This window comes from Hippocampus bargibanti, linkage group LG03 (assembly GCF_051943395.1).
Source record: "Hippocampus bargibanti isolate YZ-2025 linkage group LG03, ASM5194339v1, whole genome shotgun sequence".
NCBI lineage: Eukaryota > Metazoa > Chordata > Actinopteri > Syngnathiformes > Syngnathidae > Hippocampus > Hippocampus bargibanti.
In genome coordinates, this window is record NC_142736.1 from 16,494,356 (window position 1) to 16,517,894 (window position 23,539).

At 41.4% G+C, this 23,539-nt stretch overlaps 1 protein-coding gene across 3 annotated transcripts; it reads left to right on the plus strand.

Annotated features, from left to right (window-relative positions):
• Positions 1-3,966: 3,966 nt before the first annotated feature.
• Positions 3,967-23,055, plus strand: marchf7 (membrane-associated ring finger (C3HC4) 7). Of its 3 annotated transcripts, XM_088992258.1 has the most exons (11): positions 4,269-4,523; positions 8,270-8,440; positions 11,190-11,357; positions 14,091-14,259; positions 14,424-14,606; positions 16,411-17,410; positions 18,492-18,661; positions 19,726-19,829; positions 19,921-20,025; positions 21,077-21,125; positions 21,541-23,055. In XM_088992258.1, the coding sequence occupies exons 1-11, from the start codon at positions 4,368-4,370 to the stop codon at positions 21,630-21,632; spliced, it is 2,367 nt and encodes a 788-aa protein (XP_088848384.1). In that variant the 5' UTR covers positions 4,269-4,367; the 3' UTR covers positions 21,633-23,055. The 3 variants fall into 3 exon arrangements, with proteins under 3 accessions (XP_088848385.1, XP_088848383.1, XP_088848384.1); XM_088992259.1 differs by lacking the exons at positions 4,269-4,523; positions 21,077-21,125 and adding an exon at positions 3,967-4,106 and having other exon boundaries at positions 14,082-14,259; XM_088992257.1 differs by lacking the exon at positions 21,077-21,125 and having other exon boundaries at positions 4,268-4,523.
• The last annotated feature ends 484 nt before the right edge of the window (positions 23,056-23,539 follow it).

A 23,539-nucleotide genomic window follows, 5' to 3' on the forward strand; every position in this document is an offset into this window, starting at 1 on the left:
ATATTTTTATTCAAATGCAAAACACCAATAAAAATGACTTAAAGTGTCCAAAATCTGCCAAAAAATTGAGCTGCGAATTGAGCATTTTCAGAAAGTCCCGCCCCCAGTTCGTGGCGTCACGCCAATACGTCTTGCATTGCTGGAGAATCCAAACAATGGCTTCAGATTCAAAGAATATGCTTTCTTGTTACACATCCAGTTATGAATATGATTCAAATAGTTCTGAAGAGGAAAGCATACATGTTTGCAATCGATTAAATAATTTATTCCATGCCATTTTGAGGCAACATTGGGGGGGAAATCGATCACCAGAAAAGAGGCACAAAAATGGCGACCTCCTGTGGCCACCTCCGTTTCCAGAGGCTGATAAATTCCTTATATGGAGCTTGGACGCCCTCTTCTGGCGGCTTTTGAGTGCAACACGGTTTTCAGACCAAACATGTACAGCAAAATACATTGACGTGATGGAAGGACTGCTTCAATGTGTCTTTTTTCCGGTCAGGGGCGTTCCTTTAGTAACGTCACGTACGACTTGTCACCAACTCAAAAACAAGACTTCCTGAATATTCAGAGCGAGTCTTCAAACGTAAAATATAGCTATATGCGGTGGACTCTTATAAAAATACGCTCAGTAAAAGTAATTTGAAGCCATTTTACAAATTATAGACACAACTTGTCCGTATTCCGGAGTCGGTTGTCTTTGAAAGGACATCCGACGCCTCCTAATTTGTAAAATCATGGTCATTGATGCATACTAGTATATATGTTACTAGTACTAGTATTTTTTGCAATAATAAAGAAAATATGATAATGTGCCTAATTAGGTACAATAAGGGGATAGATGTAAACCAATTATCCAAGTACAATCGATGATTCTTTCCTGGTTGGATGTTTTGAGCCAAATGGAGCACAAAATTTGAGTTTACTTTCAGATTGGGAACCTTGGAATCACTGACTGGATCTATCTTTCCTTTATATGGAATGAATCAGAATCAGAAAACCTTTATTCGTCCCACAATGGGGAAATTTGCAAGTCATACATGTAGCCATCATAACCTGCCAGTACAAACAACTTGAACCCCCATTTCTTTGGTTGATTTGGTAGACACTGCTTAAGTGTAAATCTACCTTCATAGAGTTCAATTTGTTCATCATTTGACAAATGCTGTGATTTGGGTAATTCTTGAAACTTCAGACAGAAGAGATCGTCCAAGCTCCATATAAGCAATTTATCAGCCTGCGTGTTTTGGGTATTTTAGATGCTATAAAACGTTTTTCTGATGTCAGTTAAAAAACAAAAAAGTGACGTCGGTTGTCCTTTAAATAACTTTATCAAGTCAAAGTATTGTTTTAATATAATGGTAATTAATACTACATGTGTAACGGAGTTGTACACTTAGGTTATTAAATTATGAAGGAAGTGACGCAACGGCGCACAGTGTGGCACTATGTCCCGCCCATAGTTTCCAGAACAATCTCGAGGAGATTCAGGGTGAGTCGCAATTTTCTGTTGGTCTTGATTAACGCGCATTTTCATGACAATATCTTATTTTGTTTCCCCTTTTGTACTGTCTAGTGTTATCTAATTAGTTCCCTTATTCATTTCGAGTCCAGATTACTTTTTGTGTCATTATTTACTTCACGTTTTGTCGAGTGGAACTTAGGAGCATATGCGCTTTTCTATCGCAGTTAATCACAAGACGAAACCCATGCGACTTCACCCATCCCTTCTGCCATACTGTGTTGCAGGTAATAATTGTTTCATTTCGTTTTTATTGAACAATATTTAGTTTCTTGTGTCGTGTTTCATTTGCCCGTGAGTGTCCGTGGCGGGTTGAACTGCGCGCCAGCCATTACAAGCGCACCGCGTGTTCTGCCGAGTCTCCGCCCATGATGCGTTCAGGGACATCTTGTAAATAACAGTGAACTTGTGTTGTATTCTCTTTTTCTGTAAATAACCACTATACGATCACACGTTGTTAATTCTGTTTTGTTATCTACAATGTTTTGCATTTGAGGACAATCTCGAGGAGATTCAGGTTAATCACAAGACGAAACCCATGCGACTTCACCCATCCCTTCTGCCATACTGTGTTGCAGAAATAAAAGAAATAAAAAGACACATCCACGCGTCTCGTCTTCATTAATACGGCAGCATCGTGGAGATGAAGACAGTCACTGTTGTGACACCCGTCACATTGGTGCCGTGACCCGGATTCACAAGTGACTCTCCACTTCGGACCGGGACCGCGATGCTGCACAATGAACACGCTGTGCAGTCCCATCACTCGGTGGACGGTGTGTCGACCCCCGTTTTGAAAATACATGTAGTGTGTTAATTGTCTGACCTGCTGTTTTGCAATTAGTGTGTTTTTTTTTCATGTACGTGTTTTCGTGTGTTAAGTCTAAGAATGAGCTCCTTACATGTAACAAGTAGCACACCTTTGAGTGTGTTGGTAGAGGCTTCCCAACCGTGTAACAGTTGTATAGTGCAATCCAGAGTGGTGTAGGTTGTACAGAGGGGAATGGGCAGGTTCAAGCTGAGGCCACTTATGTTAGTGGGGACAGAGTTCCTTCCCAGACCCAGTGCAGTGCATCTACGACGAGCGCACAGACAACTGATACACCAGCAACAGATACCTTTCTCCAGTCTGTCACAGTTATGTAGTGCTATGCAGGGTGATGTAGTTTGTACAGAGGGGAATGGGCAGGTGCGAGCTGAGGCCACTTATGTTAGTGGGGACAGAGTTCCTTCCCAGACCCAGTACCGTGCATCTCCGACGAGCACACAGACCCTGACACACCGGCGACAGATCCCTTACTCCAGTCACCTGACGTAGTTGGTCAGATGAGTGACATAATTAGACAGCATTTTTGTACATCCTTGCCCGATAACCTTGTCTATTGTGCCTGTTGGTCTTTCTGTTGTCTTCCGTGTGTATGTTGCCTCACTTCTGCATAATTTAAGGGGGGTGTATGTAACGGAGTTGTACACTTAGGTTATTAAATTATGAAGGAAGTGACGCAACGGCGCACAGTGTGGCACTATGTCCCGCCCATAGTTTCCAGAACAATCTCGAGGAGATTCAGGGTGAGTCGCAATTTTCTGTTGGTCTTGATTAACGCGCATTTTCATGACAATATCTTATTTTGTTTCCCCTTTTGTACTGTCTAGTGTTATCTAATTAGTTCCCTTATTCATTTCGAGTCCAGATTACTTTTTGTGTCATTATTTACTTCACGTTTTGTCGAGTGGAACTTAGGAGCATATACGCTTTTCTATCGCAGTTAATCACAAGACGAAACCCATGCGACTTCACCCATCCCTTCTGCCATACTGTGTTGCAGGTAATAATTGTTTCATTTCGTTTTTATTGAACAATATTTAGTTTCTTGTGTCGTGTTTCATTTGCCCGTGAGTGTCCGTGGCGGGTTGAACTGCGCGCCAGCCATTACAAGCGCACCGCGTGTTCTGCCGAGTCTCCGCCCATGATGCGTTCAGGGACATCTTGTAAATAACAGTGAACTTGTGTTGTATTCTCTTTTTCTGTAAATAACCACTATACGATCACACGTTGTTAATTCTGTTTTGTTATCTACAATGTTTTGCATTTGAGGACAATCTCGAGGAGATTCAGGTTAATCACAAGACGAAACCCATGCGACTTCACCCATCCCTTCTGCCATACTGTGTTGCAGAAATAAAAGAAATAAAAAGACACATCCACGCGTCTCGTCTTCATTAATACGGCAGCATCGTGGAGATGAAGACAGTCACTGTTGTGACACCCGTCACACATGTATCCAAAGTGAAAAGGAAAATCGATATAGGTGTCGACGATTCGAATAAAACAGCCAGAGACAAGTAATTAATTAACATTATTGTTCCAACGTATGTAACTGACGGTGATATCGGTCCCATTTACCCACCGTTTACCACATTCAATATGGCGGTACTTCACATACGCCCTGCACTGGCGTAAATTTCACATCTATAACAACATAGATGTATCTGCTATTTATGCCGTGCCATGTGATTTCCTGTCTGTGGGATCATAACTATAACTGGCGTTGTCATTCTGAGCTGCTTTGCTGAGAAATTCAAGGTGAGGCTTTCCGCTTTGTTCATGATCGTGTTTATTTTTAATAATAGGTCATAAACGGATAGCGGCTGCAATTTGAAGAGATTTTATTTGCTGCACCATAAAACAAGCCAACCTTTGGCTTTCTCGAGTCAGTGCTGTAAATGGCAATTCGAAGCTACCCTGTTAGCAGTTGTCCTTTCAACATATCTTTACTTCAACTTTTGCAGCTTTTGCCATTTTAAAGCAATCTTGTTCACAAACGGCCACATTATTTTTTGATTTATGGTATTTCGTCGAGATTGGTACGATGGACATTTAAGGAGCAATTTTAATTGTTTTAAGTTTGTTTTGAGGCATCTTGACAGGATCTACGTTAAAAGGAAACGTCTTAAAACTTTCGGACAGCTGGCTTGGTCGGAGGGTGCCTACATTCTACGAGTAAGACATTGTGAGACTAATAAAGGTTATCTTAAAACTGCACAATTTGACATCGGCGTGCTACTGAGGCTACTAGTAGCACAGAAAATGGTACAATTTAACATCTAATATACCCAGTATTTTATGAAGCTTACATGCTGACGAGGGCAAGGCGTGTAGTACTAGTACAGTACACACATGCTCAAATTGGGTTGACGGTATGTCAAGTAACACTTGTCATGCCGTATTTGACCTACAAGTACACAGCTAAACTTATGATACTACTGTGTTGCATTAGTTAAAATACCAGGCTCAATAAATAGACGAGTTATTCACCTAGTCTCCTTTAATCAGGAGTAGCTTTATTTTACCGCTGTCCCGTTTGAATGCCACAGGTGTGCTACTAGCACAAAGGGTGTACTGTATTGGTACACGCACCTTTAAATGGATGTCAAGTGTTTGGAATTAATGCTCAAATATTTTTATTTAATTGACTTTGATGATGAAACTGCATTTGAAGGCTCTCACTGTTTGCAACGTTGACATGAGAATGCTGATTGCACACTCAGTCATACATGTGTAAAAACAGTTGAGAATCGAAATGAGCATAAAGCACAATACAAACTGTAAGGATCTTGTCAAGTCTGTGTACTACCATATAAAAGCAATCCCTCTTTTTGCTTTACATATCAGACTGTCGTAAATTTGCCATTCTCTTTCATACCATAAACACGACACTGGGCACCCTGTTACCCTTGCACAGTTAAACTATGCATACAAAAGTCATTTAGTTATTGTCCCTGGAATACCTCAAACAGGTAAAAATTTCAGTGGCACTAAATTTGTGTTTTTCATTTGTAATGGACACTACTCTTTCGCAAAGGAAAATGAATTGCAAAACTGCGTTAAGGTTTTTAATCCAATGACATTTGAAAAGTGAGGTCCAGATGATAGGTGCATCCTGGGGATGCTTTATGTTTTGTCCCAAGTTAAAGTAAACAAAGCTATTTGATTCACTTAATTCCCTCACTCAGAGAATCAATCAAAGAAATAAAGTACAACTTTATTGTCAAATGTGCTGTATCGATTAATTTTCTTCTCTCTCAACCAGACAACAGACAACAAAAGGAGCCAGTGCAGGTGCCCGCGCCGGCCAAGAAAAGTTAACATAAAATGACAAAATAATACAACACAGCACATCAGACACAGACCGTCGTGCAATCTTAACCACTTTTCCAGAAGTTTTTGATGAAAGAGGAGTGAATCAAAGTGTCCTTTTCACCAGTGGGTCAAAGACGCCATGCTGAAAAAGTGCACACATTGGCAACAAGCTAAATTTGAAAGCAACAAGAAGTTGTAGTGTCCACTAAAAATATTCTCCTGTCCCATGTAAATCCACTTCAATTCCAAACCGTGACTCTCAGTTTCACATGCGCATTGGCACTCTGCGCTGATGCTCCTTTATTCTCCTTGTCGGCTCCTCAAGCCATGAATTCATCTAGCCGCAGGCTGTTCAACAGTATTGACCTTTCCACTGAACAAAGGCAGGTTATGAAAATGTTGCCAGTTTCAGGCGAAAAGCACAAGCGCCCCGGGGTTGTCTGGCATAGACAATCAAATTGCGTCGAAATTCCTCCCAATCAAAATCAGTGCCGGTACACAAAAACGCAAGGCTCTTGAAGAGCACTTGAAACACCTGTACTAGTAACATGTACTGAATTTTCCTGTGTATAAGGCGCACCCCCAGTGATCGGTTCATTTTAAAACTTTTTCCATATCTAAGACGCACTGGAGTATAAGGGCACCATCAATGTATGACAGTTTTCCAAACATAAGGCACACCACATTATCAGGTGCTACGATAGAGGCTGGGATTAAGCACACCTTCTTCTACAGGGGGAAATGGAATCGGTGGCTGCTGACAGTAGTTGCGAGACGTGTTGTGACTCAATATGACTTCACATATAAGGCGTACCTGTGTATAAGGCACAGGGTCAACTTTTGAAGAGAATTAAGGCTTAAACACCAGAAAATATGGTACTTGGTGTACTAATATAACAAAAATTTCCTACTAGTGTACACAAATATCATGCAATATTGGGAAAAATACTGGAAGATGACTGATATGACACTGTTTTTCTACTCGTAATGATTTTTCTGTTTTGAGATGGCTAATTGGTACATGGACCTTATAGGGATATTTCACATCTATAAACAATTTGAAGTACCGGTAATAAAATGTTCATATTTTATCTCAAGCCAATTTGGAAACATTCATCCATATTTAATAACTTTAGAAAATGGCTGGCACGTTCATTAGACATGTCCCTTGATATGTAAATTTTGTAATAGATTGCATGATGTTATGCACACACACACACACACACACACACACACACACACACACACACACACACACACACACACACACACACACACACACACACACACACACACACACACACACACACACACACACACACACACACACACACACACACACACACACACGCCTGAATGGAATCAAACATTAACCCTGAAAGAATGAAGTACATCGTTTCACGTCAATGCTAAGAAGTAATTCTAACAAGTGAGAGTCCACTTTTGATGTAAAAGATGAAACGCTGGATGGTCTATTGATGGTACGAAATACACTTGGGAGAAGGAGTGGATCAGAAAGTGAGGCAGATGGTGCTTGCTTGCTCGCTCACTCGCAGCTTATGTGTAGGCAATTTTGGAATAATTAATACCGTATGTCCTCCTACCTTGTATGCATGATAAACAGAGTGCTGCTTTGGTCCAGTGTCTGAGTGGCTTAATTGACGACCATGTACTCTTTTCGCATTATGAACGTAATGACGAGCAAGCCGCCGCCCACGATGTTGTTGGTGGAGATTTTCTCATGGGCAATGCAGCTCTTTTTCCACTTCTTGCTTGTAAAAAATACTCGGTACGGCGTTGGTTTTTAATGTCCCCTGCGTGGCATGTCCCAAATCAGACTTGGGCACATTTCAGCCTTGACAAAACTTAAGTGGACTTTTTGTAAACACCTTGTTCACTGTTTCTGATCAACCCCATACAATTTTTTTTTCCTGTGCATTATGGCATTCTTTTTCTTTGACTTCTCTTCACTGTCCAATGTGTGTCTGTGCTCAAGCAGTAAATTGAGTGTCTGTGGACCCGACATAAACGTAGCTCTGTGTTGATGATCTTGGCGTGAAAGTGGAATATGTCAATCCAGGCGTGTTTTCCAGTTTTATACCAAACTAATTCCTACCAATCCAGACACCTTTGAAATTAATGAAGCCTTCTTTCAATCTGGTGAGCAAATATGTGCTCAAAGGGTTTTCCATAGTGAAGGTGGACGTCTGTCCACACGAGCCTGCCTTGTTGATGAGATGAAAGGTGTCATCGAGTAAAGGCTTCATTGCGGTGAGAATTAACCTTTACAGCTTTGTATAGTCAGACCAGCTGGCAGTGACGGGGAGAACGGTACACAAAGGTATAATGGAATTATGAAAAAGGAAGAACAAACTTGCAAACTGTTTTCAATATTTTACTTGAGGTGTAATTAAAAATGTTAAAATCAACGGCTTGTCTGGATGGAAAGAATGTTTGAATCTTTCTTTCTGGTGCTTTCCCACTGGTTTTATGACGCAGCCTCTTTTGTCATCCAGAACAGGTTATGACAGTCAATGCCGCACCTAGACTTTTTTCATCTAGTCTCTTTCAATAATTGTGTTTTGACATCCTTGCCTGCTCAACAGGGAGCCAGGATGGACTCCAGGTCTCTCCGTCTTCCCTTTTGCCCCAGAGTGTCCGCGTCATCCTCCTCCATATCAGTTGGCTCCAGCAGGTTGTACAGCCGCGAGACTCTGCCGCAACATGACCGCTTTCCGAGGGCATCATCCACTTACAAAGCAGATGTGGACCAAAAGGTACTCTTGGTTTTCATGTGAAATTTCAGCAAAACTATAAAATGGACAAGATCCTTTCATGGTGAACTTTTTAATGGTCTGTGTGATGTTTCAGTACAACATGCGGTGTACAACAAGGAGCCGAACTACAAAATTCTCAATCATAGATGACTGCATTGATGTAGGCTTTAGCTGATTCATCTTGTTTTCAAGTCCACCAACCAGCTCAGACTGAAAAACTGTTATTTTACTTCTTTCAGTTTCTAGATAGTCTGAATCTACTAATTGGTCACTGGTTTTAACCATCATCAGTTAGTAGTTCTCCAATGTTCATAACGTTATTATATTGAGGAGGATTTTGGAAACTAACCAGTCATTTTCAATGTCCCATGTTTATGAAAAATAAGGGATATTCAGCTTTTGGGTGAATTTTCGAAATGAATCAAAAATCATTGTACATTTTACACCTCCCTAATACTCGATTAAGACGTTTCAGGGGCTAGTTCTCTGCCTTTTCCTATTTAAATAAGTTCAAAGGAATGATGAGGTTGAGTGTCATTTTACTGTCCCGATGATGAACTATGAGCATCAGATGAAGAGGATGGTTTCAAAAACCAATGAAAATTTAATTGTGAAAGATATGGGTCAATTGATGGATCAAATTATATATTTGCAGTCTAGCTTCACCCCAAAGGCAGTTGGAACTTGCTTAAGTCAGCTTTCCAATCAAATTCTTAGAGATTGAGCTGTCAAACTCCATTAGTGCTCGCAGTCATTTGAGATGGGTTCAATGTTCTCTCCTTGCGTTCTGAAGGAGTCAGAACAGTCTGGCTGTGCATGCACATCAATCGAGCAACAGTGGACTCATCAGGGGTCTTTTTATAGAACATTCTAGATTCTTCGCCAGCTGTCATGCACATTTGAGCCCAGCAATTGGTCAAGACTCTTCTCACAAGATCGTGTTACAGATAGCTCGAGTGTTCTGTATGTTGTTTTCTTTCCAGAAGACTCCAAGCTTGGTGAAAATGCTCAATAACAAGCTGGTTTATGTCTCATCCGGAAGGAATTTGACATTCGATGCAATGCTGGTGTTCTAAAAATTTCCAGTCAAATTAATTTTATGCACTGAAAAAATGAACACTAAATATAAAACATAATTCGAAATGACATTTTACAGTAATTTTTAGAAGCACAACAATTAATCGATTATCAGATGAATTAATCTTCTTGATAATCGGGTACCGGATTCAATTCCAGCTCTGGCCTCCCTGTAAGGAGTGTACATGTTTTCTCCGGGTCCTTCGGCCTCCTCCCACATTCCAAAAAAACATGCATGGCAGCATGAATGAACACTCCAAATTATCCATAGGTGGAAATGTCGGCATTAATTGTTGGAGGTCCATGTGTGCCCTGCGATTGGCTGGAAACGGGTTCAGGGTCTCCTCTGCCTACTGCTTGAAGACAGCTGGGATAAGCTCCAGTGCCCCTGTGATACTAGTGAGGATATAGCAGTTTCAAAAATTGGATTGGATTAGCCTTTATTAGCCAAGCAGTGGAGACATTTACATTTCACAGCAGCAAAGTGATGAAAGTAAGAAATAAGAAAGGAAGAAGTAGAAAACCAAAATGCAGGACCAGCTGTGAAGACAGCCCCTCTCGCGGCGCAATCTTGAAGTCAAAACAACAACAAAAAACTAAGTAACAAATATTGTGACTCAACACAAAAGACACAGACAATCCAACCTTAAGCACTTCGTTGTATGAAGCAGTTCTGGATGACAGAGGAGAGGATCAAAGTGTCCTTTTCACCAGTGGATCAAGGAAGTCATGTTGAAATGTGCACATCTGCTACAAGCTAAATGTTGAAAGCAAACATTAAGTTGTAGCATCCTTTGACGAAAATAGATTGTCTCACATCTCCTGTCCCTCATAAATCCGCATCAATTCCAAGCCGCGACAGTTCCACATACGCATTGGCGTTCTGCGGTGACGCTCCTTTCTTCTCATCGCGGGCTCCTCAAGCCATGCACCCATCCAGACGCAGACTGTCCAACAGCACCGACCTCGCCGCTGAACAAAGCGAGACTGTGAAAATGCTCCCCATTACAAGCACAAATCCAATCCAATCCAAAAAAGCACAATCGCTCCAGAGGTGTCCAGCGATGACAGTCAACTGGCAAAATGAATCTTCTTTTTCTTTGGGGTTTTCCCTTCATGGGTCGCCACAGTGAATCAGTGTCCTCCATCTTCAGAGGTTTGATTCACATGTTTGTTTTGGCCAAGCTTTTACGTCTGATGGCCTTCCTGACACAACCCTCTGTATTTGTCCGGGCTTGGGACCGGCACAAAAAGACACTGGCTTGTGTCTCCTTGTGGCTACAGAACAAGCAACTCGATGAACTTTATAAAGATGAAGATGAAGTAATGACAAACAAGCCGCCGCTTGATTAAGCAAATCTTGCTTGATAAAAAAAGCAATGACAGCAAGGATAATAGTCATCGGCAAGATTTAGATCAGTAATAAATACTCACCATTTGATGACAATGCTATGATCTTACCGTGTAATGGGCATCTCTTTTACTACATTTCATCACAAACAGAAAGCCTTGTCCATTAAAATAATAACATCTGTAGACACTGTACCCCCCGTTTAAAATGTTTATGCAAGATTTAATTCAAAATTGTCTAAATGCCCAATATTTCAACTTCTCAACAGTAAATAGTGTATAATTGTTCCCAGTTTACTAACTTAAAAATTCCATTTGATAGAGGGCCTACGTGCTGAGTTCTTCCAGAGACTACAACAGCTCTGACTTCCGTGGCAGTGGCAGCAGTAGTAGCAGCAGTAGCAGCAGCAGCAGGAAGTCTGTCACATCTTCCTCCAGCTCTTACGACCGTCCATGGGCTGAATCATCAGTCAGCAGCAGGACAAAAATGGTACTGAAGCCCCAACAAGCTCTTGTGTTTGGACGGCAGGTCACAAATTGATCTCTTTTCCATCGTACCGGTCACAGTCAAAACAACCTGTGTGGACACTTTTTCATTCCACATTTTCTACGCACTTTTTTTCTCAGCATCTCATCAAACTTGGTTCTGGGATGCAAGTGGAGGGGGGGGCGTGACGTCACGGTCATTTGATTTTTATGTCAGAAGTAGCCGTTTACTGAAGCGATGTGGCAAGTAACTCCACTGCACACTCCCGCTCGCTGGTTTTAAATGAGCCAGACACAACTGCCCGCTGGATGCTGCCAATTCATAATCATTCAGTATATCTAGGACACATTTTTTTACCTCTGGGTTTACAACTACTTTATATTTACAATTTTATAGATAACCGTCGATGAATTTATGAACCTTGTGCTAAAAAGCACCATCTTTATTATATGCGCGCTTTCGCAAATACAGTAAAGCCTCGTTATATTGATATCGGTTATATTGATAGTACTGCTTATTACGATACTATTTTTATTTCCCGGCAAATTTCTAGTCTTTTATGATATACAGTAAAGTCTCGTTATATCGACATCGGATATATCGATAGTCCCGGTTATATCGATACTATTTCTATGCACGCACGGAGAAAATTACATACAAACAGGGTCGGATATATCGATAGTCTGGTTATATCGATATTTTTTCAGACTCCCTTGAATATCGATATAACAAGACTTTACTGTAATTCGTTCCGGTTAGTACGATGCCCGGTTAGTAGGATACCCGGTTATTGCGATAATCCTGTTACTACGATGCCCTTTTCATTCCCTGTCAACCAATTTGGTCTGCTTATATCGATACAAAAGTAGCTAGAGCTGAATCAATATTTGCTCAAGGATTTCAATACAGTACCACCATTAGCGAAATCTGTATCTGTAACACCGTTGGTCACGTGATCAGCTTTCGTGTAGCAGAGCTCACATCTTTCATTACTGCTGCAATAGCATCTGAAACATACTGTAGTCTTCTTATATACACTTGTTCAACACCAATTTCAACCATGGGGAAACGTAAGAATTGTGATATTGGAACGAAGTACAAGGCAATAGTGGCTGTGGAGCAGTATCCAACAAGAAGCAAATCCTCCATTGCGAAATAGTTTGACGTGCCGCAGAATATCGATGAGAAGGTTTCTTCAGCCGTCATCTGTACAAATTTGAAGGTTTCGGACGTTTCGCTTCCTATCCAAGAGGCTTCGTCAGTGAACTAAAGTCTGACTGGTCGTATTGGCCCTATTTATATATCCCTAATGTCCAGCCATGGCGGCGACTATATCAACATCGCAGGGATAATACAAGTGGGCCTCAATCGGCAGTACATTTGCACCTAAAAGCTAGCAACCACTCATTTGACGACAATGAGGTTAAAATCTTAGCGAAAGAACATAGATGGTTTGAAAGGGGGGTAAAAGAAGCGCGCGCGTGTGTGCGCAAGCGTTTGTATATGCGCGCGCGTACGTGTCACGGCTCTCGCTGAAAAACACTTCTAAATATTTTACTTTTATGGCTCTCTTAGTCAAAAAGGTTCCCGACCCCTGTTATAAAACAACAAAATCCTTCATTAAAACGGTCTGGTGGGGTGAGGTTCAATTTGGATCGTTCATACAATAGCCTGCTTAAGCAAAACAGGTTAGGCAACATTCGCGGTGGGAGTGGGGCAAATAGGCCAGTCGTTAGTCAGGAATGTAGGAACAATCAGTGGGGCCACAGGGAGTGGTCCTCTGCTCCCCCCAACCTGAGAGTAGGGACCTATCATAGCTGTGTCCGGCGCCGCCATGTCTGGACATTAGGGATATATAAATAGGGCCAATACGACCAGTCAGACTTTAGTTCGCTGACGAAGCCTCTTGGATAGGAGGCGAAACGTCCAAAACCTTCAAATTTGTACAGATGACGGCTGAAGAAACCTTCTCATTGATGGACCACTCCTGTACGACTGAGAGCTTACACAGACGTAGTGCCGCAGAATACTTAATAAACGTAAGTAATGGAAACGTTGCAGTTTTTGTTTTGCATACATGTATTTAATTGTGTTGTATTCAGATATCTTTTTATCACTTGCAATAATCACTGTTTGTCGTACGTATGTACATGCTGCCGTTCGTGCTTTCTCTCGTGTGTATAGAACAACGTGAGGATTTTGCATTGGTTGAATTTTAGAAAAGAAATAGCAATTAAAAAGTGTAAATACGTTTTTATTTAATGCATAAGATTATTTTTCACTTCACTACAGTACAAAAGCATGCTAGATACGCAAACCATGAACTCAAGGAGAAAATTACATGCCATATCAAAGATCAACCCATTTATTGCCCCCTTTTAATGCAGTTCGGTGCAGGATCGGACATATTGATAGTCCGGTCATATTGATATTCTTTCCGACTCCCGAGAATATTGATATAACGAGACTTTACTGTAATAATAATATATTTCATTTATAAGCGCCTTTCAAAACTCTCAAGGTCACTTTACAGTCACATAAGTTTAGGCCCACTGCATTCAGTACCATGTTATCCAAGGAACACAAGGTTGCTAGAGAAAGTAGTAGTATTCTCCAATAATAAAAATGGGGCGGGGGGAGACTGGACAGAGCGGGGCTGCAAGTGACCACCTGGAGAGGTCAAGCGATGGTCAAAACCATCTGAAAGTTTTTTTTAACTTAGTCTAGTTTCTACAGTCTGATGCGGAGTGTAGGTTTGGCCGTCCCAGTCTGTTGGCCAGTTCTGATGATGGAGACAATAAGCGAGCCAAACTGACTAACAGCAACAGAAGACTGTCCTCAAAATCTTCCAGCACCTCACTTACAGGATCCACCTACTCAAGTAATGGATGTAACGATGCCAAAGGTACCTAAATACTCAGTAACGCTCTTTAAATATATGAAATTTTACCACTATTCACCAAGTGCCTGATAGTGAATTATGTCCAAAATCCAAATTTTAACCCAGAATAAATTGTCCTATGTCCACTCATTGGTGTGAATTTGCTTCGTTGTGTCCTCACCTCACAGGTATTAAAGAGAAACATGGCAACAGCGATACGTCATGGCGTTCGAGCCATTTTCTGTCACGATCTTCAGTTTCCTGCTCAAAGACTCCATTCTCAAGCAGAGAGGCAGAGGCGCCCAATGAGCCAGGACTGTCGGGTCTGCGTGATCGAAGGACGAGAATCCAGGAACTGACGTCTTCTTTGCGTACGTACTTTTTGTGAAAGCTCAGAGGTAGCTTGTTTGGCTGGCCCAGGTATTTTGGGTCCTCTTAGCAAAATAATGCCCCCAACCCCCATTTCAAGCTTGTAATCAAGTATCAAAACTCAGTTTCTTGATTTAAAATAAACTATAATAAAATGGAATATAGAGTATAGTCAAAAAAAGTCAAAGTCAGCTTTATTGTCAAATATGCTAATATGCATGACATACAGCACAGATGAAATTACTGTCCTCTCGGACCCAGCATGCAAGGCACTTATAATTACTTTAACAAACATAAACATGAAAACGCCAATTTGCCGGGAGAGGGGAGCCGCTGCGTGTTCACGCGCCACCATCTTGGGGAAAAAAAATTGAAAAAAATAACAAATATGACAACACAAAGACACAGAGTCATTCATTTATATATATATATATTCATATAGATGTATAAGATTGGAATATAAATAGTTGAAACTATTTCAGTCTCGCAATGAATGGTCTCGACACAACCATGTGTACAACAGTGTAAAATTGCAAATATAGTATATCCTCATATAGTAAATAAGATGAATATTTACTATTCTATAAAACTTTAGTGCTGAAGAATTCTTTTGGTGACTCGCGACTGAAACAAGTATTGTTGAAACATATCGTGAAAAGTTTCTCTCAAGTATAAAGTCCTAAAGATAAGATTGTGTTATATTATTTATGTATTTTTTTTCTTCTTTTGACTTCAAGACAGCGCCGCGAGAGTGGCTGCCTTTCCAGCAGCTCATGTATTTTGTTTTTCTACTTTCATTCCTTTCATCACTTTGCTGCTGTGAAATAAATTTCTCCACTGTGAGACTAATAAAGGCACATCAATCCAATCCAACAGCTAAAAAGTAAGCTAACTATAATAAACAACAAAATGCATTTATGAAAGACTCCAGTACTTAAAGCGATGGCCATTTTTGGAGCGATTAGCTTGAGATTCTTCACTTTAGGTTTTCACAATTTTCTATTTCTATCTCTCCCAGATACAAAGTAATTTATGACACCATTGGAAATAAACCAATTTCCTATCTTCTCTATGCTTATCTGTGCTGCATTTGCACATTATGCCAATATTTTGTATTATGATTCTCGACAGGTGCGGTGTGGTTGCCAACAGTAGACCTTGGGTTTTCACGCAATTCACACCCCCCCCCCCCCCCCCCCACCTTTCTAACTCAAGTTAACTATTAATGGCGAACAATGCCATTCATGTGCTTTCAATCCAAATGTTTCCATTTTTTTCAGTAAATTAAGTGAAAATGGGGCAAACAAACATGCATCCTGTTCCTGGCTTCCAATTATTATTTTGCCAATGAAGGCAGTGAGTAGATGACATCATATGAGAGCATCTCTTACTGTGAGCCCAATATTTTTTGTGCATCTTTAATTAGCCAGTGAGCATGATTTTGGCATTGCATTGTTTAGATATTGGTGGCACCCGTTTGTGATGGTCATAGGTGGGGCCAACTATGTCAAAACAGTTGACCCACCGCCACTTCAAAATATAAGCAAAGGCATTGATGGCCATGTATTGTTGGGACACTGAGCTTTGTTTTGAATTGTGCCTTCTCACCGTCGTGCATCAACAGGCCACAACCACGGATGTCGCTTTTTTTCCATTCAGAGTGTCATTAATATTCAGATTGAAGGCACTTTAGTGGGGGGAAGGGTAGGGTTCCTAAGCAGCTGATTTGTCTACGAATTGACTGAGCCTTCTCGGCTTGTTTTTTGTGTCTGTTGATTCAAGTGCTCTCATCCTTGTTGCCCTCAGATCACACAGACCTGACTTCCACTTATGCCCAAGGAGCTCGTCCCAAAGACTCGGCCTACTTGTCTTGCTCATTTAGTGCTGACCGAGAAACCGCCGCTGGCGGTCACACGACCTCCACCTCCTCCACCCATCGCTTCTCTACACCACGTGACTACAACAACCGACCCTCGGCGCGGTTTTTGAAGGCCTCATCCAGCTCTGCCTCATTTCAGGAACAGCCTTCCTCCCGCCGACCCAAAGCTCGGCTCTCTCAAAGGCCCACCCATGAAAATGGCGAACCTCAATGGCGAACCTCTACGCGGCACCTCTTATCCCGCCTCTTCGCATCTCACTCCAGCCAAGACTCCCCCTCTTCCAGTAGCTCATCCAGCGTTCCTTCGTTTGATGATGACAGCCTGTCTTTGGACAGCGACGAGGGTACCAGGATATCTGAGGATGGGGAGATGGCTTTTCACAGTTGGCAGGCGAATGCCGCCGAAACCGGGCAGCGAAGATCAGACCTCGCCCCGATTTGGGAGGATATAGACTGTACAGTAGCTCGAGCCAGGGTGCCGGTGTCCAGAGAGCCTGAAGTAGGAAGCGGTGGCGGAAACTCCCGGCTTTCTTCCTCCCTGCGGAGTCGCTGTCCTTCTCTCCTCTCGCGTCTTGGGAGACACGCACAGGATGAGAGTGCGCACTCAACTGACGGCCTCAGCCATCCTCAGCATTTGCTGAGAAGATGGGATGACCTGGAACGGAGAGCGCCTCAAAATGACAAAGAGGACAATGATGAAGAGGAGCAAGGGGCGGTGGGTTCGAATCGCTATGGGGCTGCCCGACCTCGCAGGCAAGAAGAACACACGTTACCCCAAACGAGGGAAACTTTAGTGGGCTTGGCACCGGGCCCGAGGGGAGCTCCATTCCAAAACAGAAACGGAACCACTGCACATCAAGATGGGGCTGAGAGGATGCCGGATGCCGCAGCGAGCAAACAAGAGAAGCTCCGCATGATTAAGGAGAGGTATAATTTGAATCTAAAATGTTTTTGTTGGGGGGGGGGGGGTGCAGCTGAGACGGCGGCTTATACGGAGTCCCTCTCTGGTGTTCTGTGACTGTGTTTTGACAGCCGTTTTACTCAATATGATTAATATATCGATCTATGGTTCCTCTTTGCCATTGTTTTTGTGTGGACAAGGACCCCAAGACTGACAACTGAATGTGAGAGGCAACTTTTAGAATTGCACTATTCTTGGCTTCATAACATTAGCACGAGTCATTCAGTCTTTGCAGCTACGTGACGCACCCGACAAACAATAGATGAGCTCTAACACAAAACTGGAAAGTCTGCAAACAATCATGCAAGTGGCATGGATAAAAGAGACATGTCATACTAGCTGTCATGTTTTTGGACTATCCGTGTAGGAGTTGGAGAGACAACAAGGCCATGCAATAAACGCTCAATCTCTTAATAGTTTTGATCCTCCTACGAAGATAATTTAGTGCAATAGGAGAAATTCACATTAACCCTTATGTTACGGGTGAAATCTACCCGTTTCCGTTTTTGTGTTGACTAAAGCACTGGATATCCTTTCTTTTTCTTTTCTTCAAAACTGTTCCCAATGGGATAGTAATTATGTTGTCTCTCTTTTTAAGTATGTTTATAACATCTCAGAAACACAAAACGCTTAATTTACTGTTTTGTGTGGATTTTTATATAGGGGTATAAATGACCCACAACATAATTGTGATTCTTTTTTCAACATAATATGAGGGTTAAAAAAGTTTTACTGCTTGTTTGCTTTCAGGAAAGAAAATGCAGCAAGAAGCACACAAAGCAAAAAATTAATTTAGAATTATGTCATTTGCTTAGCCTTTAATCATATTGGGAACTGCAATTACTTCAGTAACTGGTTGCAAGATGTGTGAAAGGGTTAAGCAAAAGGGTAAGGTAGAATATATTTAAAATGTTATTTTTGTGAAAATTAGATTTTGCGCCATTATCACCCAACCCTTGAAAGAATTGATCCATTCCAAACGTTAGTTTTGTAGTTGGTCTTCACAATCGACAAGAATCTTGCAATGATGCCCTTGTTCTCTGTTAGACTGATGCTGGAAGAGTCCGACGAAGATGAAGGAGACCTGTGCCGGATTTGCCATATGCGAGAGGAATCTGCGTCCAACCCCTTGATTCAACCTTGCCGATGCACAGGAAGTCTGCAATATGTCCACGAGGATTGCATCAAGAGGTGGCTCTGCTCCAAAAGTGGGTCAGGTGTGTCACCTTAATTGGTGTAGTGTTGATTTCATTTTCTCCTTATTTCCTGCCACACTGCGGTTTTAGTTCCAAAGAAATCCACAGCCTCCGTTTTATGAACATTAGTCAGATAGCCAGAATATTTTGTTTGGGAAACGTAAAATTGTGTGGACTGTACGGTTTTTGAAAATACCACCATTTTGAAAATAAAATAGCAATGGGACAATCAACATGATACTTTTGTTACACCACCCGTTACCTCTCGTCACTTGACATGCGACTGTGTGTTGGCCAGTGTGGCATTGTGATGCGAAGACGATTCTTCTGCAATGTGGTGCTTGCTGGATGACCTTCATTTCTACTCCACTGATGTTCATCCATTTTGCAGAGCATCATTTATTGGCTCAGTATTATCAGTCACCTGTTTAGTATTGCCACCTTGGACATGATTCCTCCTCCACTTGCGAGTTATGTCAAGCTGTTTAACTCATTCACTGCCATTCTCGAATGTATTGTTGCAGGGGCTGCAGATGAAGCGCTGGCCAGGCATCTGACAATGTTTTTCCCTTCCACAAGGGGGCAGCATTTGCCTTTTGTCCATCTTGGCGGATTGTTACAGCTTCAGCTGTTGTTAAAGCGGTATATGAATCAATATGTATGTATTGTATTTTGTACAGCTGCCCCCAGTTCAAGTTCAGATAACTCCAGACCCATATAACTTAGAAATTAACTCAAGAACTCAATCAACTCATGATGAGATGAGATGAGATGATAACTCCAGACCCATATAACTTAGAAATTAACTCATTTTGTCTGATGAAAGAAGAGAGTCTCAGGTTTCTAGCGCTGTATTGAATGTTTATGTAGTCCTAAAACTCAATGTTCTGCGGGTCCAGCAGTTTTAGTGAAAATGACAAAAACCCTGGCACTGGAGTGGACACATTTTTGCACATCGTCTGGCAGTGAATGAGTTAAGTGGAAGTGGTGTTGTGGTGTTGGAGTATTTTTTTCTGAGTTACTCAAGCGCCTGAACTTGTCACTCAAGTAGTGTGTGACCACTTTTGCCAATTCTGTGTTTGAAGGCTCGAACCTGGAAACCATCACCGATTGTGAACTCTGCAAAGAGAAGTTACACTTGAACCTCGACAACTTTGATTTCCAGCAGCTGTATAGAACACATGCGCAGGTAAGGATGGGGGCTTTTCTTATGTGGCAGCATAGACACTCTTGGCAACCTAAGTGCACAGTGTGCTGAGACGTGTCGACTCGCTCCACAGTTTAAATACGACGACTTCATCAGCAGTGGTCTCTATCTGGTGGTCCTGTTGCGTTTTTTTGAACAGAGGTTTGCTAATGCCTTGGGGGCCATCTATGGAGCTGGGGTGAGTACACGTGCACGTACATTGTCAGCTATGTCTATCCAGTGTGGCCAAGGTGTAACACAAATCAACCTTGAATGATGATTGGTGTTGTTCATTTATGAGAAGGGCCACATTGATCAGTCTAGTTACCTCAGTTCAACATTTGAAAACTGACAGAATCGAGAGGGTTGATGTTTACTTTTGTTTTTAAGTTTAATCTTTCGAAGCCTGTGCAATACGGATTTCGGCATCTGTTCTAATTAATAACCATGACATTCCAGAAACAAAATCCACTCGTTGCTGAACCTAACCAATGAGTCATAAATAATAATATTCGTAAATCATATTCTATGTATTACTTGATCATAAAAAATATGTCAGGTTTGGTATGTGCGCATAAAAAAAAATCAAGAAAGGTTTACTTACATTCTTGATTTAAAAAGTCTGTTTGTTGACCGGTGTTCCTCACATGCCTAGAAATTCATTTCAATCTGATACAACACATGCAAACATACCGTAGTTAAAAATACTTGGTCGCTTAGAGCCTGTTCTCGCGTTCTCGTCAAGAAGTGGGACGATATATTGGAGAACACACTTGGTGGGACGCTTTTTGCCTTACAGTTGAAGGGTACTCGCCCTCCATGCTTGAATTTGAATTTAAAAAGTCTAAGGAAAATTCAGTGTATAAATAAATTCCAAGGCATTGAACCAAACAATTTGATTTCCTCAAACAGGCATCAGTTAGCTTAATGCTAAAGTGATACACAACACCGTCGATGGAATAACATTCTAGCATTAATGTCACAGGTCATATATGCATATGCTTGTGGAGAAATGACTTTTATCACTCTCAATTACACCTCGTTTCCCAGCAGTGAAGGCACACCATTCCCAATTTGGGCTTGCCTGTGTACTTAAAATTCAAACGATGATTTTCGAAATCTGCAACGTAACAGGAGTTCAATGTTTTGTGCAGTTGACTGCTCTTTATTGTGTGAAGCGCAAGCACCGGTTGAATGTTTGCAGCAATGTTAGTTTTGAAAAGAGCCAATTGTTCCCTCTTCCCATCCAGTCATTTAACCTGGTGAGAATTCTGCCAGAAAACATGGACAACCTTGAAAGTATGTCACTTACTCTTCCCTCACGTGTGACTAAGGCGTGTGTATGGAAATCCCTTTGAGCCATTAATTCAATCTCCTTTTTGCATTTTTCATGTTGAAAAACTCTTGCGGAGAATACCGGATCTGGAAAACATTTGTGACCTTTAACAAGATGCAACATCCGCTTCCTTTGAAAACGTTTGCCCCTCTGTAGAATGGAGGCTTTTGGACTATGTGCTATCAGAAGCCCTTAAGTGCCACTTGCTGTGAAGAAAACATAAACAATGTAAGACACGGTTATTTTGCCTGTGCACTGCATTGTCCTGGTTGTAAAGGTAACCTTTAGCTGGATATCGAATAAAATGCTCAAAGGGTTTTCAACATTTTCGTGCAAGCAAATGCTCAGATCATCGACTTCGGTTTGTCATTTCTGCAGATCCTCCCGAGGAGAGTATCTACGGGGAACGAGATGGCCGACCTTCTATCGACTTCTCCGACCTGGACGACGATCTGGATGACGAATACTGATCGTGGTAATCATCAGCTTGCGTTTCATGGAGAGATTTTGCAGCATTTCTTTGATATCCTTGATATTGTCCTTGTCAGGCGGAATCCTCGCGTTTCCAAAATCACTCTTTGGGGAAAGTAAAAAAAAAAAATCAACCGTTGCACATTGTTGAAATCAGTATTGCACGCCATAGCTACTGACTCTCATGACACGCCACCACCCTCAAATTCTCGTCAATCACGAAGCGAATATGCTAATAAATAAAATTAACTCACATTAAAATTTTCCGACAAAAAAAAGCCTACAGTATTTTCTCAACAACAAATGACTCTTAGGTCACATTCTCAAACAGTTTAAAACGGTAATAGACATTAGTGAGGCATGTTGACGACTCGATAAATTAATCTGCAGAAAGACTTTGACAGTGTGTGGTTGACCTTTTTTTTTTTCTGCGCGGAAGCGTGACAGCCATCCGTTTCTGACAAAACAGGCTTCTTCGAACATGTTGCAAAACCACAGTCATTTCTTACAACATTTAAATGAACATATGGACATCCAGTGACAAAATGTGGCACAGCTCTCATTGAGTGAAGAAGAGTTCAGAGTTTTCCCTTCTCGCAGTTAGTTAATTACTATGCCAGAACATGAAAGACGACCTCTTAAACGATGAAAAGTATGTCACATCGTGTGCTGAAAACAAAAATAAGATGAAATAACTTGAAAAAGAGGAACTTGACCATATTTGAAAATACGAGATTTGTAGGTACTCTACAACTACAATATACTACTATGCTCGTTTTTCCTCAAGAATGACACATCTACAAGTTACCAATGAGGGAAAACTGTGCACTAGTTGATAACTGGTGACATTTAAAAAAAGGTGTACGAAACATTTAGCGCTTTGGTAGTCATACTAGAAGTACATAAACAGCAACTGCAGTAGTGCACAGTTTTGCCTCATGAAGGTGGTTGTCCTTTGACTGTGCACAAATTATATCCAGTAGTGAAAAGAAATGCAACTGTGATGCCACAAATGTTCTACCAGTGGATAAAATTGCCTCACTCATGAGGACAAAGTGTCTTAGTACGTAGCCTGAAAGGTTAGATAGCAAGGATAAACATGAACTACTTTGTATTTTGGGTTGAATTGCCGACTGCAATCAGACTTTTTAATGTCCAGATATGCAAATTTGAATTGATGTGAAATCTGTTGCTTCAGCACATTGTTTCGTTTGTAGGAGAGTACACTTTATTGACTATATTTCAATAGAAATGCAACCGCAAGTGCTTTGACAGACTATGTTTTTGTGGTGGGGTGTGGAGCGCTTTTCAATTGCAAGGGTGTCTAGCTCTCATTGTATTCATGTTTGAAGAATATGTTTTAAAGATAAAACTGAGTTTAACTTGTAGAATTATTGAAATAAATTTTGCAAAGCTACCATGCTCTGTCTTTGTGTTAACATGGATTTATCAACTAAACTGTTCTTAAAAAACACCATTTCCGGCTCTTAATTAGATGCACAGTGATACCTCAGCTTACGAACTTAATTGGTTCCCATAAAGTGTGCGTAAGGCGAAAAGTGTGTCTTTCAAACATGAATTTCCCATACGAAACAAATGACGGACCCGCCAGAGGACACAGGAGAGGACAGTGAGGTGAAGGAGTTGATTTGGATAAACTGAGCAATCAGAGAGATAGGAGTGAAACCAGCGAAGTGGGGTGTGCGTGATGCCGAGGGTGGAAAGTCTATCGAGCAGGATGGGGTGGGAAATGGTGTCAAAAGCCGCGGTCAGGTCGAGAAGGATGAGGATTGAGAGTGAACCGGCATCGGCTGCCATGAAAAGATCATTCGTGATTTTTATGAGAGCCGATTCAGTACTGTGGCGGGGGTGGAAACCAGATTATGTGTTTCTGTTTTATTTTATT